This window comes from Castor canadensis, chromosome 5 (genome assembly GCF_047511655.1).
Source record: "Castor canadensis chromosome 5, mCasCan1.hap1v2, whole genome shotgun sequence".
Taxonomy (NCBI): domain Eukaryota; kingdom Metazoa; phylum Chordata; class Mammalia; order Rodentia; family Castoridae; genus Castor; species Castor canadensis.
This window is the reverse complement of record NC_133390.1, coordinates 86800420-86822602: the sequence shown is the minus strand read 5'-3', so window position 1 is coordinate 86822602 and position 22183 is coordinate 86800420. Positions and strand designations below refer to the sequence as shown.

The window sequence follows — 22183 nt, the reverse complement described above, 5'->3', positions numbered from 1 at the left end:
CCTGTGAGTATAGATTCTTCCAAAAGGCCTTTTTCTTAGCTTACCATAGTTTGCACCACAGCTTTTTTTTTTTTTTTTTTTGAAGTACTGTATAGGAACCCAGAACCTTGCTTATGTGAGGCAAGAGCACTGCCACTTGAGCTATGCTTCCAGCTCTTGTTTTCAAGATACTACATTTGCCTGAACTGGCCTTGCACTCACAATCCTCCAGCTCCTGCTAGCTGTGATTACAGGCATGTACCACCGTACGTGGCTTTTCAACATCTTAACATTGTTCTTTGTTTAGGAATCAAAATATCAAGAGAAAAAAACCATGAAACTTGAGTATAAGTTAGGATTTAAATATAGTGATTTATCATTTTTCTTTAAGGAGGTTATTTTCTGATAAAACTTTAGGAGTTTCTTGCAGTATGGCATAGAATTAACTCTGAAATTTTCTGTCAGTAGAACCTAGGATTTCAAAAGAAAAATTCTTCAAGTAATCATTTTAAAGCTTTAGGAAACTTTACTTTTTAAAAAAAATTGCTTTCCTTCATGAACAGAGAAGGAACTGCTAATTTTATATCAATAGAGCATCTGCTTGGAAAAGTGAGATGCTCTAAACATACTAACCATATCCACATAGCATACATGCATTTGTGAAATTACTCACTAAGATCAGGAATTCAGCATGTCTGTGGAATAGAACAAATTTAATTGCTTATCCAGAGTAAAAGAACATTAATAAGTCATAAGATCTGTGTTCTAGTTAACCATATGTAATTGCTGCAAGTACTTCTCCAGCAATTTATTGAAACTTCAGTTACATGATTTACATCATAACTGCAGCATCATTTTCCTAACTGTCCTCTGGTTCTGCTGGGTGTAACAAAATTACTTGTAGGAAAAAACCTTTTCCATATTCCCATTCCTAGTTCTCTTTCCCCAGTATTGAGGTTATTCTGAATCCTATGGTAAAAATTGCTGACAGACTTTCAGCATTTTTCAAGATGTGCAAAGAAATGAGAAATGAGATTTGAACAGCTGTAGCTCCACTTCTAGGCAGTATTAAGGAAGAACTTAAGTACTTTGTGTGTTAAGAAAGCACAGGGGGAGGCTGGTGGAGTGGTTCAAGTGGTAGAGCACCTGCATAGCAAGCAGGAAGCCCTGATTTCAGACCCTAGTACCACCAAAAAAAGAAAAGAAAAGAAAGCACAGTGGCCAGACATGTTGGTGCATGCCTGTAATCCCAGACTGGGGAGGCAGAGGCAGGAGGATCAAACATTCATTCAGGGCCAGCCTGTATATCTAGCAAGACCCTGTCTTAAAAAAAAAAAACAAAAAAGAAGTCTTGAGTCCACTCTAGGAATATATATGGGTATTGAATACATTTAAATATTCTATCAATCTGATTTAGTTGCCAACAGTGAAGTTATGAGATTATGAACTAAACTGTATGTGCTGTGTAATATTATGAGGTTTTAGATATTGGGAGTATGATGTATACAGTGTAAAAATGTAATGCTCTGCATTCTTTTTAAATCTAGCTTATGATTGATACACCTACCAGTCCAATTACCAGTGGGCTTCCATTATTCTTTGTGATAACAGTAACTGCCATAAAGCAGGTATGAAACACTTCCTGTTATTGTTTTATCCCGCAAACTGACTCAGAAGTTGCTAAATAGTTCCACTTCAAATTAACATTTATTATTGTGAAAATAATTTCCATAAGAAAGCAGCAGATTTGTTTGATACCTGATAAAAATTAAACTGAATTAGTCACTCTATTATATTTCAGGTATCTGTGACTCATGAATGATTACCACTGTTAAAAGATAGTGGTCCCTTGAGACAGATGGGAAACTCTAAAAACAAGTACTATACTATTATACTTTATAAATGAAACATTGTTCATTATGATCATCTTTGTAAAGTTTGGTTATGTTTAAAAGAAGTGCTACATACAAAAGGAGTAGAGAATTTACTTCTGGCATGAATTTGCCCAAGCAAATATTGTAAAGTGCTTTTCTACTTGGTACAACTTTCCTTGGTGAAGTTGGTTTTTATGTGAAGTATACCCTAAAGAAAATAGTTTCAATCAAATTATTAATTGACATTAACATATAGGTATAGAAAAGCAAGATTATTGGATAAATACAATAATTAAGAAATAATTCTTAGAAACATCATGTCAGTACAGCTACCACTTCTCAAAAAATCTTGACAGTGTCTCAGTTATAGAGCCAAATCTTTCAACTTGAGAGAGTTCATTACATTTTCTTACTCACATGTAGTACGTTTCCAGTTTATAAGACGTAGGGTAAGGTGTTGATTGATGTGGAAATAAAATTGACAAACATCATAAAATTCTAGGATGCAGTATATTACTTTGTCATCTTTATTTTATTAAGCCTATAGATCTACAGTTACATTATGCATCTAGTGTGTCAGAAATGCTTTCACTAAGCTTGATTTTCCTGTCTTCACTGTTTACTCTTCTATTGGAGACTAGAATTTGTGTGTATGATTGAGAAGGCATCCAAATCACTCCATATAGTTAAATATTTTCTTGGTTTTAGAAATGTCATTTATCTCATCAACGTGACATGTATGTCCCTTGACCTTGTCTCTGTATAAACTTTCCTCTTAAGTGATTTCATCTAGTCCAGTGGTTTAAAGTATTCTCTATATGTTGATTGTTCTCAGATTTATATCTGTCCTGAAGCTGTTCTTTGAACAGCATGCTCCTCTCACTGTTCCCCAGTATATTAATAGCAGTCCCCATCTTCCCACCACAAACATTACCATCTTCATTCTCTGACTGTTTTTATCCCCATCTTCAAGATCTACCACAGTAGCCTAGCTTTCCATTATCATGTCTTGGGACAGTTGCATTATTCTTTTAATACTCTTTCACTTGTACTCTTGCCCTCCTGTTCTATACAGCAGCCAGACTGGTCTCTAAGCTCAGATCATGCTCCCCTCCCACTGAAAGCTGCTCAGTGGTTTTTTTAACACACTGACCAAAATTAAGCCTATTAAGTGATCTACAGACATACACAGTTCCCTGTCTTCAATTCCTAGTGTTTTTTTCTTTTACGCACTATCCTCTAGCAATACTCCTGTCCTTATCATCAAGCACAGTAGGCATGCTGCTGTCTCAAAGCTTTATGACTTTATGTACTGCCTTCCGGCAGTGTTCTTCCACCAGATAAATGCATGGTTCTAGCCTTCATTTTACTCACATACTTAAACTTTGGCTTTTCCTGGCCACTGTGCCATTCTTACATTTCCTTCTGTAGTCTTCTATCTTCATATCACTTGTCCTGACCTGATATTCTATTGAATAAGTGTTTATGAGTTTATCTGTCATTTTCATTCAAATGTTTAGCTCTACAAGGCAGTTATTTTCATTGATCAGAACAAAGCCATATGCATATGTAGGAGCTTCAATGAAAATTTGCTGAATAATTGAATGATTGAACCTATTGAGTATTTTTAAAATAACATAAAATATTGCAATACTTCTTGCCCTTTTTGTCCAGTACATATTTGGCCAAATGTAGTCTGTATGTGATGTCATTTAACTGAGTTGGAAAAATTTATGCAAAATAAGAGTTTAATATAATTATAATTCACAACTTATATCCTTCCAAAATGGGTTACAAATGTATAAAACTCTAATGATAGAAAGTCAGAAGATTACACCTCAAACCTATGTTAGTGTGGCTACGGTAGTTGAGTGCTAAAAGTTAGATGAGAGCTTCTTGACAGCAAAGGCAAAGGGGAAATATAAATGGTCAAGTTTGATCTGTAAGTATTTTCTCTCTTTCTCGAAACAAAATATTAGGAATCAGAGTTTTTTCTTTGCAACAACTGTTCCTAAGTTTTACTCATTTAATAAACACACAAGTACTTCTGTGTTTATATCACTGTATCTATCACTGTAGATCAATAGAACAAATTTTGAAGAAATTATAAAAGTGAACGCTACTATGTTCCAACTTTCTCTTCTTCTCTCCTTTTAGTCTGCCTTTGTTCTTTTCACTTTCTTCACAGTAGGAAAAGGCTGTATTATCAGTTGTTCGTTTTACACTTTCCCCAACCTTATATATCGTGTCTTCAGTCTTGTAATGCAATATACAGAGTTCTAATAAATAAGATGATCAGGGAGGGTTTCATGGGGGAAATATTAAGAGGAGTCTTAGAATATGAGTAAAATGACAATAGATGAAAAGAATAAAATAGAAACAATTTGGACAAAGGCCCAAATGCAAGGACAGGCAAGACCTGTTTTGGAGAATTAGAAGGCTGACTAATGTTTGAGCCTGTCTGGAAAAATGCTGAGAGAATACTAGAAATGTAAGTTGATACTAAATTAAGGAAGCTGGAGGCATTTTTGCTCTAAGTATTGAGTCCTTGAAGGGATTTTGAACAGCATACTGAGTTAAAATACTGTTTTGGGGAGATTAATCTGGCAATGATATGTGAAATAAATTAGTATTTATGAATTTATACTTTAAAAGATAACACTATGTTATCTGACTATAAAAGAAAGTGTACTTTTTAATAGTTTCAGAAAAGATTTTTTGATTCTAAATTAAATTTTTCTAAAATTGACCTATTGCCTAAATGGGATTAATACAACTTAGATATTTTCAGAGTATTTTCTAAAAAGATTTTCCTCTGAAAAAAAAACACCTTCAAAAATGATCTTTAGCCAGGAATGGTGCTGCACACCTGTAATCCCAGTACTCAAGAGATGGACACATGATAATAGTGAAGCCTGGGCTACATTGTGGGACCCTGTCTCAAGAAACCCTATGTGAATAAATAAATAAAACAATCTTTGGTATTTTGTCTTATATTTTAAAGTAGCTTAATATGTTAAAGTAATAAACTTTAAAAAAGGAAACAATACAAAATAGCATACAGTAAAATTCTGTCTTGGGCTCTTAACCCCGAGTCTGCCAATTTTCCTCCTCTGAGAGAGTAATAATTTATAAATTAGCCCAAATATCTATCTAAAGTGTTCACATAAGCAAGTATGTTTTTTTAATAAATGGTAGTATAGAACACAATCTGCAGTTTTCTGTACCTTAGGTTTCATCACTTAGTATTAGCTTATATATTCGATTATTTGTACTTATGCTATACCTTTGGGTCCTTAAAAGTCTTAAAAAATTTTGTTACTCCTTAACATCAAAGGATTCTTTGTGAAATATTTACATTTCAGTGATGACCCAGGATGAGTATCCTTTATCCAAAATTCTGGGGACCAAAAGGGTTTTGGATTTCAGATTTCTTTCAGATTGTAGAATATTTGCATGTACATAATATATACCTTGGGGATGGGGCCCAGGTCTAAATTCAAAAAATTATTTTTTGTGTTATCTATACTTTATCCATTTAACCTGAAAATAATTTTATGCAATATTTTAATAATTTTGTACATAAAATAGTGTTTCATGTGTGATGTAAGTTTTAGATTTTGAAACATTTTAGATTTTCAGAAATAATGCTGTATTACTAAAATATCATTTGTACTTAGAAGTGATAGAATTTAGTGATTGAATAGTATTAGGAAAAGGCAGAGTCAAGAATGACTCCTCAGATTTTTGTCATGGTTTAGTGGGTAGATGTGATGACATTTGTTAAGATGGGAGACATGGGGAATGCAACTGATGTTGGGAATTAGCGTCCTAAACTTAGTTTTGAATATGTTCAGGATATTTATGAGACATTCAGATGGACATACTAATAATGCAGTTAGATACTTAAATTCGGAATCCTAAAGAGGGGTATAAACTGTAAATAGGAATTTCAAAACTACCAATATATTTTATACCGTTTGAATACAGGAATAGAAGAAATTTCCCAGTAAGAGTGAAGTGTGAGAAAAAGATCTTACAAAGGTGATATAGATGCACCTCCAATAAGGAAATAGAGAAGAGGTAACTAGAGAGGTCCTGTGAAAACCAGAAACGTGTGCAATGAAAACCAAGAACATAGTGTTTCTAGTAGGAATAAATGACAAATAGTGTAGGCATCAGAACAGTCTAACATAATTCTGGTGAGTGAAAGGTTTAGGGGAAGTTTTTATGGGTTTTTTTTTTCTCATTTGATAAAAGTATCTTATACTTACACTAGAATGGTATTTTTTTCTTTTTGAATATTGACAGGGATATGAAGACTGGTTGCGGCATAACTCAGATAATGAAGTAAATGGAGCTCCTGTTTATGTTGTTCGAAGTGGTGGCCTTGTAAAAACTAGATCAAAAAACATTCGGGTATGCATGTGGTAAACAATAGAAAACTATTTTTGTATCACTGTACATAATTCTGCCTTCATTATATTTTAGTTAAAAGCCTTTAAATACATGAGGGGGTATAACTCAGTGGTAGAGCACTTCCTAGCATGCTCAAGGTATCCTGGGTTTATCCCCAAACTGCAAAATACATACATACATACATACATACATACTTTGATAGGCTATTTATGTAGAACCCAATAAAAAAAATGTCCTTGCCTTTTAAAAATCTGTATGTTTATTTTTCCACAAATTCTTCATAGGTGGGTGATATTGTCCGCATAGCCAAAGACGAAATTTTCCCAGCAGATTTGGTGCTTCTGTCCTCAGATCGACTTGATGGCTCATGTCATGTTACAACTGCTAGTTTGGATGGAGAAACTAACCTGAAGGTGTGTTCTTATATATATAATTGAGTGTTAATCTTGTGAACAAAGTAGCTCTGCATTATAATGACATTTTCCTTTTGTTTAATTACTGGAGCTTTAAAAATTTACAAAGTTTTTAAAAAGAATAAGTGTTTTTGGATATTAATTTTAAGGTTAGCTTCACATGGTTATTCAATTCAAGTTGAAAATGGAAAGTGTTCTTAAGGAAAATATAGTCTAGTATTTTTGATGTTTTTTTTTTAGTTGAGATAACAAGTTTAAATTTTCTGTTTTCAGAGTGAGATCACAGGTAAAAATTCACATTTTTTCCCTTTCAAATTGCTTATAATAAAATCTCAGTAATAGTGATTATGTATAGACTTAATTTCCTTACATGCAAATGGCCTTTGTAGGCAAGAAATCACAGCCTTCCTTTTGCTTCTTATTTTATTTTACATTTTTTTCTTCTTTGTTTTGTTGTCTGTTTAAGTGATCTCAAGTACTATATACCAGGATTTCATCTGTAGAAGACAGTTGTAGTAGTTGATATCTAAGGTCACATTTGGAGACAAGTTAATCTTTTTATTTTCTTCCAGACACATGTCGCAGTTCCAGAAACAGCAATATTACAAACTGTTGCCAATTTGGATAGTCTGATAGCAGTGATAGAATGCCAGCAACCAGAAGCAGACTTGTACAGGTATGGTGTTATGTTTTTTATTCATTTTAAATTAACAGACCTTGTTTTGTAACCATAAATATAAAATGATATCTTTATCCAATTGGAGATACTATTTGGGGGGAAGGTTGAGGAAAGGAGTACAATTAAAAGAGGAAATAAAAAACAGCAGAACTTTGCAGAATTCTAAGCAAAAGTTATTTTTCAAAAAAGGCTTTTTATTTACAGGTTCCTTCCCTTACCTTCTACATTGCTGTGAACTAGCATGTTCAGTTTATAGCTTTAATAGTATTTATAGTAGAGAAGAGACTATTTCCTTAGGAGAAAATAATTGCAATATTTTCTTATAAGCTTCACAAAGTCAGGGGTTGAGTCTTTTTATTCACTATACATCATACACTATATATTTCACTGTATATCATACAAGGGATACTACTTTTAAATTAGAACCTTATGATTTAAGTAGTTCCTAATATTTCACATACGTACATGTGTAATAAAGTGAAAAAATTTAATTTTATATAAATATTATCTTTAATTCCTGTGAGTTTCTTGAGGACAGAAACTATTTTTTGTCATATTTATCACTTAACACAATAAACACAAAATTAAAAATACCTGTTTTTAGTTTGTTAGATTTTTAAAAGATCTTGTTTTGGAAAGGAGTATAAAAACTCCCTTTGTCATTATAGCTTACTCAATACAATATGAGTCATCTTTCAATGAGTCTGCCACTTAGAGTGGGCTATGCAATGGAAACAACTTTTGATTAAAGACAGTTGAGAAACTAAGCTCATCTTTACTCAACTGATAGCGGAGTGTAAATTGCAGGCACATTGCCAAAACCACCCTCAGCTGCTTATTGTAGTATATAGCCTCCCTTAAAATGTTTAAATTTTTATCTTTAATTATTGACTTTTTCAAATTTCTTACACAGGTTTGTTTTCAGTTCATATCTTTATAATGGAGATTTTCTCTATATAATGTTATAAAAATTGTACATTTTCATTAAAGTCAAATGCAGTGTAGAATTTTTCAGTTAACCAAAAAATTTGTAATTATATGCTTGAAGAGCATTTAAACTATCAGATACATTTACCAGTGCAGAGTTAAATCTTTTAAGATTTCTATATTGTTGTAATGTGCTGATCTCAGTCTATGGTGAATTATTAAAAAAAAACCCAAGAACTAGAAAATGAGGTAGAATTAAGCAAGCATAAGGTTAATATGAGATCTAATATGACAAAAGTTTTGTTTGGGGCTGTGGTTTTTAAATTATCTTAGAAAGTAAGGAGAAAGTAAACAAGATTTTAAAACAGAAAACAATTCCTCTTCCTTGCTGAAAGTATACATTTTGTTTTAAATATAAATGTAACAATTACAGCAGTCTTTAATTATAGAAAGGTAATTCATAACTAATTATTCTACTAGTATTATGTTGTTGTGCTGGTGGCACCTGCTTGTTAGGCAAGCACTTGACCACTGAGCCATATCCCCTGATCCAAATTTTTTATTACTATTTTTATTAATTCATTTAAGAAATTATTGTTGAGCATCTGTATGTTCATTGTGAAAGGTGATAGTAAGAAGTGTGTTTCCTGAAGAAATTTATAGGAATTAAAAATAATGTTTATATAAAATTATATTTTTTCACTTACTACATAAAATTCTACAAGTAAAGAGAATAAAAACAGTACTTCTGGTATAAGGAGCTGAAAGAAGTAGAAGTAAGAGATTAGAAAGAAACGTTGAAGACAGTGTCTTCAATGGATAAAGAATCTGTGACCTGGAAAAGCAGATAATGGGACATTTGAAAGGGAATGCTTTATATTTCTTTGTGTAAAGATTAGCATGAACCTCTGTCCTCAATTTTCTTTAACTCAGAATTTGCTTCTCACTATAGTAGAAAGTAATTGTGTGCTTGAATTCACTCTATGCCATGGACCTGTTTTGGTAGTAGGAGTTAGAATAAAAGACCACAAACTATAAAAATCCGTTAGAATAACAGGTCACTCACCCTGGAGTTTAGACAAGAGGTTTAAATATGACTGTAATATTAAAAATGCTCAGACGTTTATTTACAGGTTTTTACTTACTATTCTGATCCTGTCACTTAACTTATCCACTGTTGCTCGGTGAATATCTGTTGAATAAATGAACAAGTAAATGTGCAGTCTGCTTCCAGTAATCTACATGTCATAGGAGACTTTGTTATGTGAACATTTATTGTCCGCTACATAATGTATGCATTTTATGTAGCAGTATAAAATACCTGATGACCAAATTGATAATAATAGTAGTGACATAACGTTACATTGTCATTTTCAAAACGATTTATTCATTACCCCGTTTATAACTAGAATAGAGATGGCAAGAATATTAAATGTTTAAAGCTTAAGCATCAAAAAGGAGTAAATATTTTTGTAATTTCTAACATGAATACTGGACCATTCGTACATATAAGAGGTTGATCTTATTTCAGGTGTGTGACTAGTGCTAAAGCTCTTAACATGTTTTATCCATTGATTTCATAAGTAATAAAACATTTTCGTAATGTGAATCTTTTACAGATTCATGGGACGAATGATAATAAGTCAACAAATGGAAGAAATTGTAAGGTAAGAATAAATTCATGTTATCCTGATAGTAAGTGAGAACTAATTAGAAGAGGAACTAAAAGGTAAAGAGAGTAAGTGAATAAGTAATTTATAAAGGGAAAGGATTAAAAGCATTTAGCAATATAAGCAATATTGTGGAAAACAGGCACACTAAGGGGAGGTTACCTATGAGAGAGGGATGGCAAAAGAAGGAAGTTAAGGTGAATATGGTTGATGTACTTCCTATACAAGAATGAATTTAGAATCTTTAAACCTGTTCAAATCACCAAAAGGAGACTAAGGTAGAAAAGAGAAAAATAGAGGGGATGAACCTATTCAGGTTATAATACATGTATACATGGAAATTTCAAGGAAACTCCCTGTGTAGCTAACTTGAACAAACAAAAATGTCATTTTGTTTTTTACAAAAATGGAGAATAAGAGGGCAGAACAGGTCCTTTCTTGGAGGTAGGTACCAGAGAGAGGGGAGGATGTGGGGATAATGGTATAGGAGGATGAATATGGTGCCAATATTGTGTACACATACATTAAATGAAAAATGAGACCTGTTGAAACTATTCCAGGAATAGCGGGGAGGAAAGATAAATAAGAATGATGGAAGGGGTAAATTCAACTATGATATAAGAACTTTTGTAAATGTTACAATGTACCACCTGCACAACAATAAAAAAACTTTTTGAAGCATTTTAGCACTTCATCTGCTAGTAATCTGTAGCATCAACAAGTGAGGGTAAAGCATCCCATAAAATGATATAAAAATAATTTAGTAAGACTTGTATTTCTTTTTCTAATAATATTTCAGGTAGTAACTTTAAAAGGAAACATAGGTACTTTTATTGAGATCCTTACACATTTAAAGCTACACACTTTAAAGTCATTGTGAAGGCTTGGTGGTATATAGTTCAGTGGTAGAGGACATACCTAGCATTCATGAGGCCTTGGGTTCAACCGCAACACCACCCCCCCCCCAAAAAAAAGGAAAGAAAATAGAAAGAATATGGGAAATGCTTTGCATAGTGTTTCACAAGCAAAATGCTGTGGTCTTCTTTACTTCAGAATTATTCAGTGCAAGCACATGTGCTTAGTCCAGAGCCATTTACTCACTCTTCTGATTGGTTTGTTGCTTGGTTGGTTGTTTTGGCTTGTTTTCCCTCAATATTCTGGTTAACTTTTGGCATTTAAATGAAAGGCTTTGGTCAGTTCAAAGATTTGCTAATAGAATGAGATTATACTGTTCCTTATGATGTTAGGGCTTAATACAGAATCAATCTTGGAATCAACCTTTGGATTTCTAATCAAACTTGATATGCCACCTCTTTCTGGAGACATGTTCAGTTTATACTGACTGCATTAAATAAGTCACTAAAAGAAAGTTGAGGGTTTTTTGTTTGCTTGGTTTTTTTGTTGTTTTTGCGGTACTGGGGCATGAACTCAGGGCCTTGTACTTTCTAGGCAGGAGCTCTACTATCTGAGCCATGTGCTTAACACTTTTTGCTTTAGGTATTTTTCTTATAGGGTATTACACCCTTTACCTAGACTGGCCTGTACTGTGCTCCTCCTATTTATGCTTCCTGAGTAGCTGGGGTAGCAGGCGTGTGCCATCTCACCCAGTGTTTATTGATTGAGATGGGGTTTCATGGACTGTTTGTACAGAGTGTCCTTGAACCATGGTCTTCTTGATCTTGGCCTCCCAAGTAGCTAGGATTATAGGTTTAAGCCACTGAGCCCAGTAAGTTAGGCATTTTTAAATGAAATCATCAAGATAAGCCACCAAAATATTATGTATCAGCGTTGATTCACATTTTCAATAAACAACATAGGTTCATACTCAATAAATGCTATAACAAGATCTTTATATGGGTAAGATCCTTGCTGAATAACTGTAACTGGGTTTGATTTTATTTCTGTGGTGAAATAGTGAAAAATGTGTGGATATGTCATCTGAATTACATTAAGATACTGTGACTGGTAAAGGAAAGTAGCAATTCTGTTACTTCATCTCCTAGAGTGGCTAAAAATTGAACCATGTTCTTTGCTGAAACAACTGGAGTGAGCTGATAAATTGCCTTTTAATCTGAAGCTGTCATTATGTCTCAATTTTGTATGCCAGTATGAGCACAAAGCATTTCTGTTCATTGTTAGAACCAATACCAAGTGAAAAAGAGCTAATTTGTAGCTCCACTTTGATTTTGGAATATCTGGAGTGCACTCCAAATATGACTGTGTAATGAAATCATGCTTGTTAACCATGCCCTAAACTTTTGGCCCACCTTGGTTCCTGGCATTTTTTTTTTTTTTTTTTTACAGTTTTTGAGTTTGCAGGTATTTTTATAAATGGTTCAGACTGTTTGATTTGGATAAATGTATGTATGTTTTGGACAAGCAGAAGGAATATCCACAAAATAAAGGCTTTTAAACATATCCATAACAGACTCAGTCATTTTGCTATCACTAAGAAAATACAATTTCCTTTCTAGTTATTCCTTGTCGTTTTATATCTCCTTTGTGGAGAGAAATTCAAACAGCAAGAAGACCTGTGCTGCAAGAAGTGTGCAATGCAAGTAGCCAAGTTGTACTGTGCGATCTTGCCTACAAAGACACTAACATACTTTCTGTGTTACATTTTATTATCAGCATAATTTTAATTGTGCAGAACTCATTTAGATACAGATCATACTGTAATTTATGTTCTGTAATATGTAATTGCATCTTCTAAACTTTCTTCAATTCTTAATCTTTGGTTTTATAGTAACTGGGATTTTGGTTTTATATGAAAGCAGTGTTGTAGCTGTAGCTTAAGTACATCCTACTGAAGATGCCCGTTAATTGAATTGAAGTTTTAATATATTCAGTGCTTTTGGTTTTCTATTTTTCCTTAGGCCTCTAGGACCAGAGAGTCTCTTGCTTCGTGGAGCCAGATTAAAAAACACAAAAGAAATTTTTGGTTAGTACTTGCTTTAAAATTTTTAATTATTCTTTCATATTGGTGCTTTATGTGAAATTTCTGTTGTATTCATTTGTTGTGTGTATTTTGTTGTATTTGTTTGCTTTTGTGATGATGAAAACACATTAGCTCGTGCTAATGCAAGCACTCTACCATTGAGCAACATCCCCAGCCTATATAAAGTATTTATTAAAGCACAAGCACAGTATTTGTAGCCTTTTGGTTTGAATGAATCAAGTTAATTAAATGTTATATGTGATAATTTTCTAACAATGAATGTATTAATGTTGTTTTTTGTTGTTGTTAATTCCTGTTTGAGTAGTACAATAGAGCCTTGCTCTTATTTTGTGTTTGTGAATATTTGTAAAACTGAGTGCTAAGAAAATAATTCTGGTACTGCTAGTAACATGAATAAGAACCATTGTAATCTAGCATCATGTTGAAGGGCCACTTCTGTAATTCCATTATGATTATTTCTAGATTGTATTCTACAACAGATTCTTACTAACTTCTGACTATATACCTGGTACTATTGGAACATGTACTTACAGTATTGAAAAGATGTATAAATAGTGCTCTGGCCTTAGAGCCCTAAATTAATTTAGTACACACTAAGTCCATTCTTGGCAAATTGTGAAATTGATGATAACCTTTAGCTGTCAACTGACTCCTCTCATTTCAGAAAAAGCCCTAGTATCCTGGCCCACTATTATTACCCACAACTTTTGATGTCTTCTTCCTCATTCTTTTTTCCTAATATCCGTATTACATCTTATTTCTCAGTGTTAGCTTCCCTTGATACAGAAATCCATAGTTTAAAGCCAGGTCTGGTGGTACAAGCTTATAATCTTGGCTACACAAGAAGTATAGGTAGAAGGATCCTGATTTGAGTAAAAATGCAAGAGTCTATCCAAAAAAAAAAACTAAAACAAAAAAGATCAGGATGTCTGAGTGCCTGCCTAGCACATGCAAGACCCTAAGTTTAAGTCCCAGTACTGAAAAAAAAATCCATATTTTAAAAAAACAAGGAAAATAGCAAACATTTGTAAAGCTGTGGACAAATTGGTACTATTGTATGTTGCTTATGGTACATGCAGTCTCTGTGAAAGACAGTTTGGCTGTTCTTCAATAAGCTAAACATTGTATTACTATCGAGTCAGCAGTCTTACCTGGATAGATACCCAAAAGAACTGAAAAATGGAGTTTTCAAACAAAACTTGTGCAGAAATATTCACAACTGCCACTGAGTAGAAACAGTACAGATGTTTATCAGCTAATGAATGTATAAACAAAATGTGGAATATATGTAGAATGCAATACTATTCAGCCATAAAAAGGAATGTAGTACCACCGTATGCTACAACAAGGATGGACCTTGAAAATATTATGTTAAGTGAAAGAATCCAGACATAAGAGACCACACATTGTATGGTTCCAAGAATGAGCAAATCCATAGAGGCAGACCAAATAAGTTATTCCCAGGAGCTAGGGATGATAATTTAATGGGTATAGGATTTTCGTTGAGGGTGATCAAAGTATTCTCTAGTTAGATAATAAAGATGTTTCCACAAAATCATGAATATAGTAAGTGCCACTGAATTGTACACTTTAAAAATGGCTAAATGGTAAATTGTATATTATGTATATTTTCCACAATTAAAAAAAAATTCCTAATAATGTTCTAGTGACAGAAGCCAGAGTAAACCTCCAGGGCGTTTAGACTTTCTCATACAACACAGTATTTTAACAGTGTCACACTTTCATTCTTGTTTACCTTAAAATTTGGGCCCAAATTGTGCTCAGTCTTATAAGAAAATTTATATCCAAATGCCTTTAGATGGATCTGTCTTCTGTTGTGTGCCTCAGCACCATCTTTCCTATTGTTTCGTTCAGATTTCTATAGTTTCAGTGCCCTTTCTCATTTATGACCCCTGCCTTTAAGGAATAACAATAATAATAAAAATTCCAAGACAAATCTTTAAGAAAAGATTATTGGTCCTCCATTGCTTCTTAAATCTTACTATTTAGTCACAAGAGTGAAGATTTCTTAATCATCTATTGAGTGTTAGGAATTATGCTAATTTTTCATACAAACCTCACAAATCTATAAGGTATTTTTTGGGGCTGATGGAATGGCTCAGAAGTAAGAGTACCTGCATATAAGGTATTTTTTTAATGTTCTAATTAGTATAATAGTTGTACCAGGGAGGTTGGTTGTTACATTTCTATATGCGTACTGTATACCCTGGTCTGGTTCATCTACCATTGTTCTCCTCTTCCTCCTACCTCTTAAAATGATTTATTTCAACAGGGTTCAGAATTCCATATTCATATGGAAATAGAAAATACATCAACCATTTTCACCATCTTTTACCCTTTTCATTTACTCTTCCCCTCCCATGAGGATTCTGCCCTTTATCATGACCTGTTTTACATTCCTGTCCTTCATTTTTTAAGTGTCTGTTCATTGCTCAGTGGGGTTTTTGCCTTGATATTTCACCTGTAAATATGTTATATTTTAATCAGTCTAACCCTGTCTGTTACCCCGTATTGTTGAACAGTTTTCAGTGCATTTTGTTAGGTCTTGTTCCTAACAGCTGCGATGTATTTCAATATTATTCATTCTTTTCTTTTTCCCCATTTAAAAATGGGGAAACTTGCTAGGCACCGATAGCTCACACCTATAATCCTCGCTACTTGGGGGGCCAAGATCAGGATTGTGGTTTGAAGCCAGTATAAGCAGATAGTACTGGAGACCCCATTTCAAAAGAACCAGAACAAAATGGACTGGAAATGTGGCTCAGGTGGTAGAGCACCTTTGCAAGCACAAGGCCCTGAGTTCAAATCCCAGTCCCACCAAAATTTAATTAATTAACTAAAATGGGGAAATTGAGTCTCAGATTACTTAACCAAAGATGTAAAAGTAATAAGAGGCAAAGCTAGTATTCAAACCATAGTCTATATAGGGTTTTTTTGTTTGTTTTTTTTTTAAATAAGGCAGATCTTGCCTAATTTATTCTGTCCCTGATTTTAGTACCATTATTATTGTTATTCTCGCTTACCTCAGAGTCTTTCACATAGACATACATTTTTTAACACAGCATTTTCTTTGTGTTTACTTAATTTACTCTGACAGATGTCCATGTTCTTTCTCCAGTGCTTATAGAATGATGTCTAGACTCCAGATTCTGGCACTCAGGGACTTTCACACTCTGATCCCAATCCATTGTTCATACTTAACAGAAAATGCTTTTCCATTTCTACCTTTAGTTTCATCTATAATGATCATCTGTCTTTTCCATCCTTTTCCTCTGTCAATTGCAACTCAAATAATACCTCTTTCATTCCAATATCTATTATAAGTCAGAAACAGGACTCCTGTGGCATCCTCATCCCTCAGGTAGAGTGACTGAGGTTCCCAAAAGTAGACTTGGAAATTTTTTAAAAACTGTGGCTGAGCATGGAATGTGCCCTCTAATCCTAGCTCTGGGGAGGTTGAAGCAGGAGGACCATGAGTTCAAGGCCAACCTGGGCTACTTAGTGAGTTCAAGCCTGGACTACAAAGCAAGACTGTTAAAAAACAAAACAAATTGAAACTGTGAAAAGACTTAAAGAAGAGCAAAAATTTTAAGAACTGTCACATAATACTTTTTTCTTAGAAACTTTCATGCTGGTGAGTACATTTATTTCCTATGAAACATGCTGGAGGATTAGTTTAAAAGACTATTTTATTTGTAGGTGTTGCTATATACACTGGAATGGAAACTAAGATGGCATTAAATTACAAGAGCAAGTCACAGAAACGATCTGCTGTAGAAAAGTAAGAAAACTATTTTCATTTATGTACACATAATTATAACTGTATATATTTATTCACATATGTATAATATTATATTATAAAAATACATGTCAAATCAACTAAACAAAATGACGTCCTGAGGGACGGGATAGTGTCTTATATTTTGTGTATACAAGTTGCAGTTACATGGTGTTTGACATATAGTAAATGCTAAAGTATGACTTCAAAAATAGACACCATCGATAGCAATTTAAAAAGGAAAAAAAATATATTTTTAAAAAAATACCTATTGAAAAGCACTGGAGAGTGACTCAGAACAGTAGAGATTGACAAGAAGTCTAATCCTGAAAGAGGGCCGCATTGAGTGACAGATTTGAGTGCATTTTTTTTGTCAGAAGATACTCTAATTTCTGTGCTGGATGGGGCATCAAAAGTCCAAGTTCCAGCTCAGGATGTAGCTCAGTGCAGAGTGCCTGCCTGGCATGCACAAAGTCCTGATTTGATCCCCAGTATCCCAAAGAAAAAAGAAAAGTCTAAGGCTTACTGGATTGCATTATCAGAGGACAAGGTTCAAAGTTGGAAGAGTAGCTAGAAGTTAGGCAAAAATATGTAAGGGAGAAAGCTACAGAAGGGAATGGACTCGAATACTGCACACAAATTCTGCCCAAATCCTTGGCTGACTGCTGGATCGATGTGTGGGCAAAGGAGATCCCAGTGGGCTTGGCCAAAAAAAAAAAGCTGCAGGAAGCTGAAAGAAGAAATTTGGTGCTACCTATTGTAGTGGAATTAGGTTCTTGAGCCCAACCAAGTTAACTGCCTGCTAGAATTCAAATCAGCACTCTTCTGAGGAAGATGAAAGACTGTGTAATGTCCAGTATTCAGTAAAAAAATAAGCAGACACAGAGCAGTTGTTGGGCATGCATGAGGCCCTGGATTTTATCCCCAGCATCCAAAAAAAAAAAAATTTGAGTAAATGTAAAACAGAGCATTGAAATTTTTAGAAGAAAACAGAACACCTTCAGGTTCTAGAGTTAGGCAAAGTTACTAGATAATCAAAAGCATAATCCCTAAAATTAATAATAAATTACACCTCATCAAAATTAAAAACTTTTAAAAGGATGGAAACAGACTAGGGGAAAATACTTGCAAATCACAGCTAGGGCATGAGGAAAGTGGTAGAGTACTTGCTTAACATTAATGAGTCCCTGGGTTCAAACCGTAGGACAAAAAAAACCCCAAAAACTAAATATTTGCAAACCACAAACTTTCAAACCAAGTCTGTAACACAAAGATTCAGTTAGAAAAGAGCGAAATTTGTGAATATATATTCACCAAATTAGAATCACAGTGAGGTATCACCACATCTGTTTTAACCACTAAAATAAAAAGCAAGTGATAATACCAAGTGCTGGCTAGAAGGTAGAGAAAATGGATCTCTCCTACATTGTTGATGGGAATGAAAAGTGGTATACCTGCTCAGAAAGATAGTTTGACAGTTTCTTACAAAACTAAATGTGCATTTACCATATCACCTGACAATTGCACTTTTGGGCATTTATCCCAGAGAAGTGAATGTTATGCTTATACAAAATCTCTTAAAAAAATATTCCTAACAGCTTTATTTGTAACAGCAAAAAAGTAGAAATAGCCTAGTGTCCTTCCATAGGTCAATAGCTAAACAGAAAATCTGGCACATCTATACAATGCCACTACTCAGTAAGATAAAGGAATGAATTATTCATATACGCAACAGCCTCAGTGGACCTCGGACATTATACTTGAAAAAAAGTCAAGCTCAAAAGATTATATACTGTATGATTCCGGTTGTATAACATTTTCAAAATTACAAAGCTATAGAGTTGTGAAACAGATAATTATTACAGGGGACAGGGACATAGAAGGGGATCCATACAAATACAGAGTTAATATTAGCACACCAGTTATGTTGTGATGATGGAACAGTTCGGTACCTTAGTAGTGGTAATTAATCTATATGCAGAATTTAATTGCATAGAATATTACATAAAACATACAAGTGAGTACAAGTTTTATAAATGGTGAAAAAAATCCATAGTTTAATTCACTGTGATGTACCAATGTCACTTTCCTGATATTGTACAACAGCTGTATAAGATGTCACCATTGGGCTGGGATGTAGCACAGTGGTAGAGTGCCTGCCTTGCATAACAAGGCCCTGGGTTCAGTACCCACCACTGAAAAAAAAATCACCACTGGGAAAAATCTCAACTAAGACTAAATGGTACTCTTGTACTGTTTTTGTAGCTTCCTGTGAACCCATAATTATGTCGAAACAAAAAGATTTTTTAAGAGCAGTTAATGAAATGACAAAAGGCACAAAAAAGGATTAAAGGGAAATTGAATGGAGGAAAGTATAGATGAAATGGGAATGATAAAATGTTGACAGTGGTTTAAGTTGGGTTGGGCCCTTGGAGATACATTATGATGCTCTGTTTGTATTTTTGAATTTTTCATGATTAAAAAGTTTCTTCATACAAAAATTTGTTTTTAAATTGAAAATTAAGTTATGTGTTTGCTTCAACAGCATATGCACTGATATTATAATGGTTGAGAAGGAAAACATGGCCCATCCACAAGACTGACAATAAATTCATGAACGGTTCCATGTCTTCAGATATACCATGAAAAATAAAATAAAATCGAAAACTTGTAATATTAAGTAGATATTGGGGAAGGAGCATCAGTGAGAGTTAATACATTTATAAACATGGAAAATTTGCTATAATATTATTATATTCAAGAATTATAATAGACTTTGAAACTATTGACTGAATTCTGCTTGAGAAAACTCAAACATATTTACTGTGCTTTTTTGTGGATATTTAACAGTGCTAAGTTGTTGAGAGACAATTCTGTCTCTTTAGAGTTTGTCTCCGATCAAGTTAAAACGGATACACAGTTAAAAATTAGATAACAGTTACAGGCTACCACGCTAGTTTTATTGTTTATTTTTTATTCATTTACTTGCTTGCTTACTTACTTACTTACTGAGTACTGGGGCTTGAGCCATGCCTCCAGCCCTGGTTTATTTTTGAGGCAGGGTATTGCTTTCTGCCTGGACTGGCCTAAACCAAAATCCTCCAATTTTTGACTTCCCATCATAACTGGAATGACAGACACATGCCACCATACCAGCTTTTTCTATTGAGATGGGCTCTTGTTAACTTTTTTCTCAGGTTGGCCTCAAACTACCATCTTCTCCATCTCAGACTTCCAAGTCACTAGAATTATAGGCATGGGTCACCATGCCCAGCTACTAGTTTTAATTTTAAATAAGAAGTTGAATATAAACTAAAGCAATTGAAATAGACCTTGGGAAGGAGATGGCTTTTGAATTAAACATTTTAAAATAGGTTTAAAATATAGGCAAGAAAGAGAGTGTCTGATTAGGGGAGCATGAGCAAATATAGAAGGTAGAGATAAACCAGGTAGTTTTAGAGAATAAGAAGGAGACATGACTAGGTTAGTGAAAAGAGGTCAGAATTTAAGACTCAGACAGGTTTTATCTTCAGATCCCTTGCTTGTTAGCTATGTGGCCTTGGACCAGTTGTTTCATTCCCTTGAACTAAATGTTTTCCTCTTTAAAAATATGAGAAATATTATGGGTGCAGTACCAAATGCTATATAACACATAATAATCAAACAAAAAAAGTTTCTAGTTGATGTGGCTGTGTACACCTGTAATCCCAGCTACCCAGGAGCTAGAGGCAGGAGGATTTGTAAGTTGGAGACCAGCTGGGCAAAGTTAGTAAGATCCTATCTCAAAAAATAAGAACAAAAGGACAGGGGAGACACTCAAGTGTCAGAGCACTTGTCTAGTAAGCAGGATGCCCTGGGTTCAATCCTGAGTACCATGAAAAAAGGTTTCCTTCTTGTGCCTTTACTCCCACTTACTTTCATTTTAGTATAGAGTTTATTTGTAAGGTAGTAGAATATTAAACACTTGCACAGTTAAGATAAGGCTAAATTATGGAAGGCCTAGGGGGGGAATCAAAAATACATGCATTTTCTGTCTTTAAGAGTTTTTCCAAAGCCTGTGGCCTGCATTTTCCCTCCACATGTGCTAGATGCATAGAGGTTCGTTATGCAGTTCTTTTTACTTTGTAAATACTTTGAACCATTTCTTTAATTGTATCAAAAATCTGTGTTTTGAAATTTAAAATCAGACATGCCATATGAAGCTTGCCTGATGAAGAGAAGAGGTATTCTGAATTCCTGACTAGTGATTTGGAAAAATAATAGGATTATTTTTGGATTTTTGTCTTTATCACTAAGAAAAGACTAACAGTCTCTTCACAGGTTTTTTTATTTTATAAAGATTAGTTAAGATAGTTTTATTAAGATTAGTTAAGATAAGTTAATGCCATACAAATGTTCATTTCATTTGCTACATTTGTAATTAAATGAGTTCTGAGAATTTAAAAAGTCTTGGAATAATTACTTATAGTAAAAATAAGTGGCCAAAACCATTACCCACTTTAACATCTGAATATATTTGTTCTTTTATTGCTGGTAAGGAGAATCTATTGAATGGTCATTTCTTGAAAGTAAAGATTGTGTCCTTTAAAATAGCTACAATAAGAGCTGGCAGAGTGGCTGAAGTGGTAAGAGCAGTTACCCAACAAGCTTGAAGCCCTGAGTTCAAACCTCAGTGCCACCAAAAAAGAAAAATAAAATAGCTATAATACCTCAGATATCTTAATATCTTCTTCATACAAGTATTAATTTCTAAGCAAATCAATATAATATATTGATGTTTTATATTTTCTTTTTCTTACTTTAGATCAATGAATACATTTTTAATAATTTATCTAATAATCCTTATTTCTGAAGCCATCATCAGTACTATCTTGAAGTATACATGGCAGGCTGAAGAAAAATGGGATGAACCTTGGTATAACCAAAAAACAGAACATCAAAGAAATAGTAGTAAGGTATCTTTCAGTACTCATAACTTTGCTATAAATGAAACAGGTTTCTAACACAGTTAATTTTTGGTAGGAAGGACCACTGTGATCTCATAAAACCACTGGTTCTGACAAAATGACACTGCAAATGAAAAGCAATCAGTGTGTTTATATTGGTATGTTTTTCAGGGGTAAGCAATTGTATTCTCTACATGTGACATGAATAGTCAAGAAGAGTTCAAAGAGACCACAAAAATGTATATCCAACTATATTTGCATTCCACTGCAATTGTACAAATTCAGTTTTCTATTCCATTTACTAAATCTTATAAATGAATTAAAGAATAATTTATCTTCAATTTTTACTTAATAATTGAAGAGGTCTTCATTGCCACTCTTGATAGTATGAAGTAATTCACAAATTATGTCACATAAAGTTTTAAACTGATTAAATGTGGACTACTAATAGAATTAACCTAAAGTTTTGGTAAATAATGTTCTCCAAATTCTAATTTAGATTAAAATATACATATTGG

General features: G+C 33.6%; 1 protein-coding gene across 7 annotated transcripts in view; it reads left to right on the top strand.

Moving 5' to 3' along the window:
• Positions 1–22183, top strand: part of Atp11b (ATPase phospholipid transporting 11B (putative)) — a 90094-nt gene that overhangs the window by 20323 nt on the left and 47588 nt on the right. For all 7 annotated transcript variants that reach the window (XR_012448012.1, XR_012448013.1, XM_074073675.1 and 4 more), the window contains exons 4-11: positions 1527–1607; positions 6165–6272; positions 6557–6685; positions 7258–7361; positions 9911–9958; positions 12838–12902; positions 16641–16722; positions 21524–21674. Coding sequence is in view for 5 of the 7 variants with exons in the window: in XM_074073675.1 (XP_073929776.1) it covers positions 1527–1607; positions 6165–6272; positions 6557–6685; positions 7258–7361; positions 9911–9958; positions 12838–12902; positions 16641–16722; positions 21524–21674 (768 nt within the window). In the remaining 2 variants the exon portion in view is untranslated. The remainder of the gene's footprint in view (positions 1–1526; positions 1608–6164; positions 6273–6556; positions 6686–7257; positions 7362–9910; positions 9959–12837; positions 12903–16640; positions 16723–21523; positions 21675–22183) is intronic.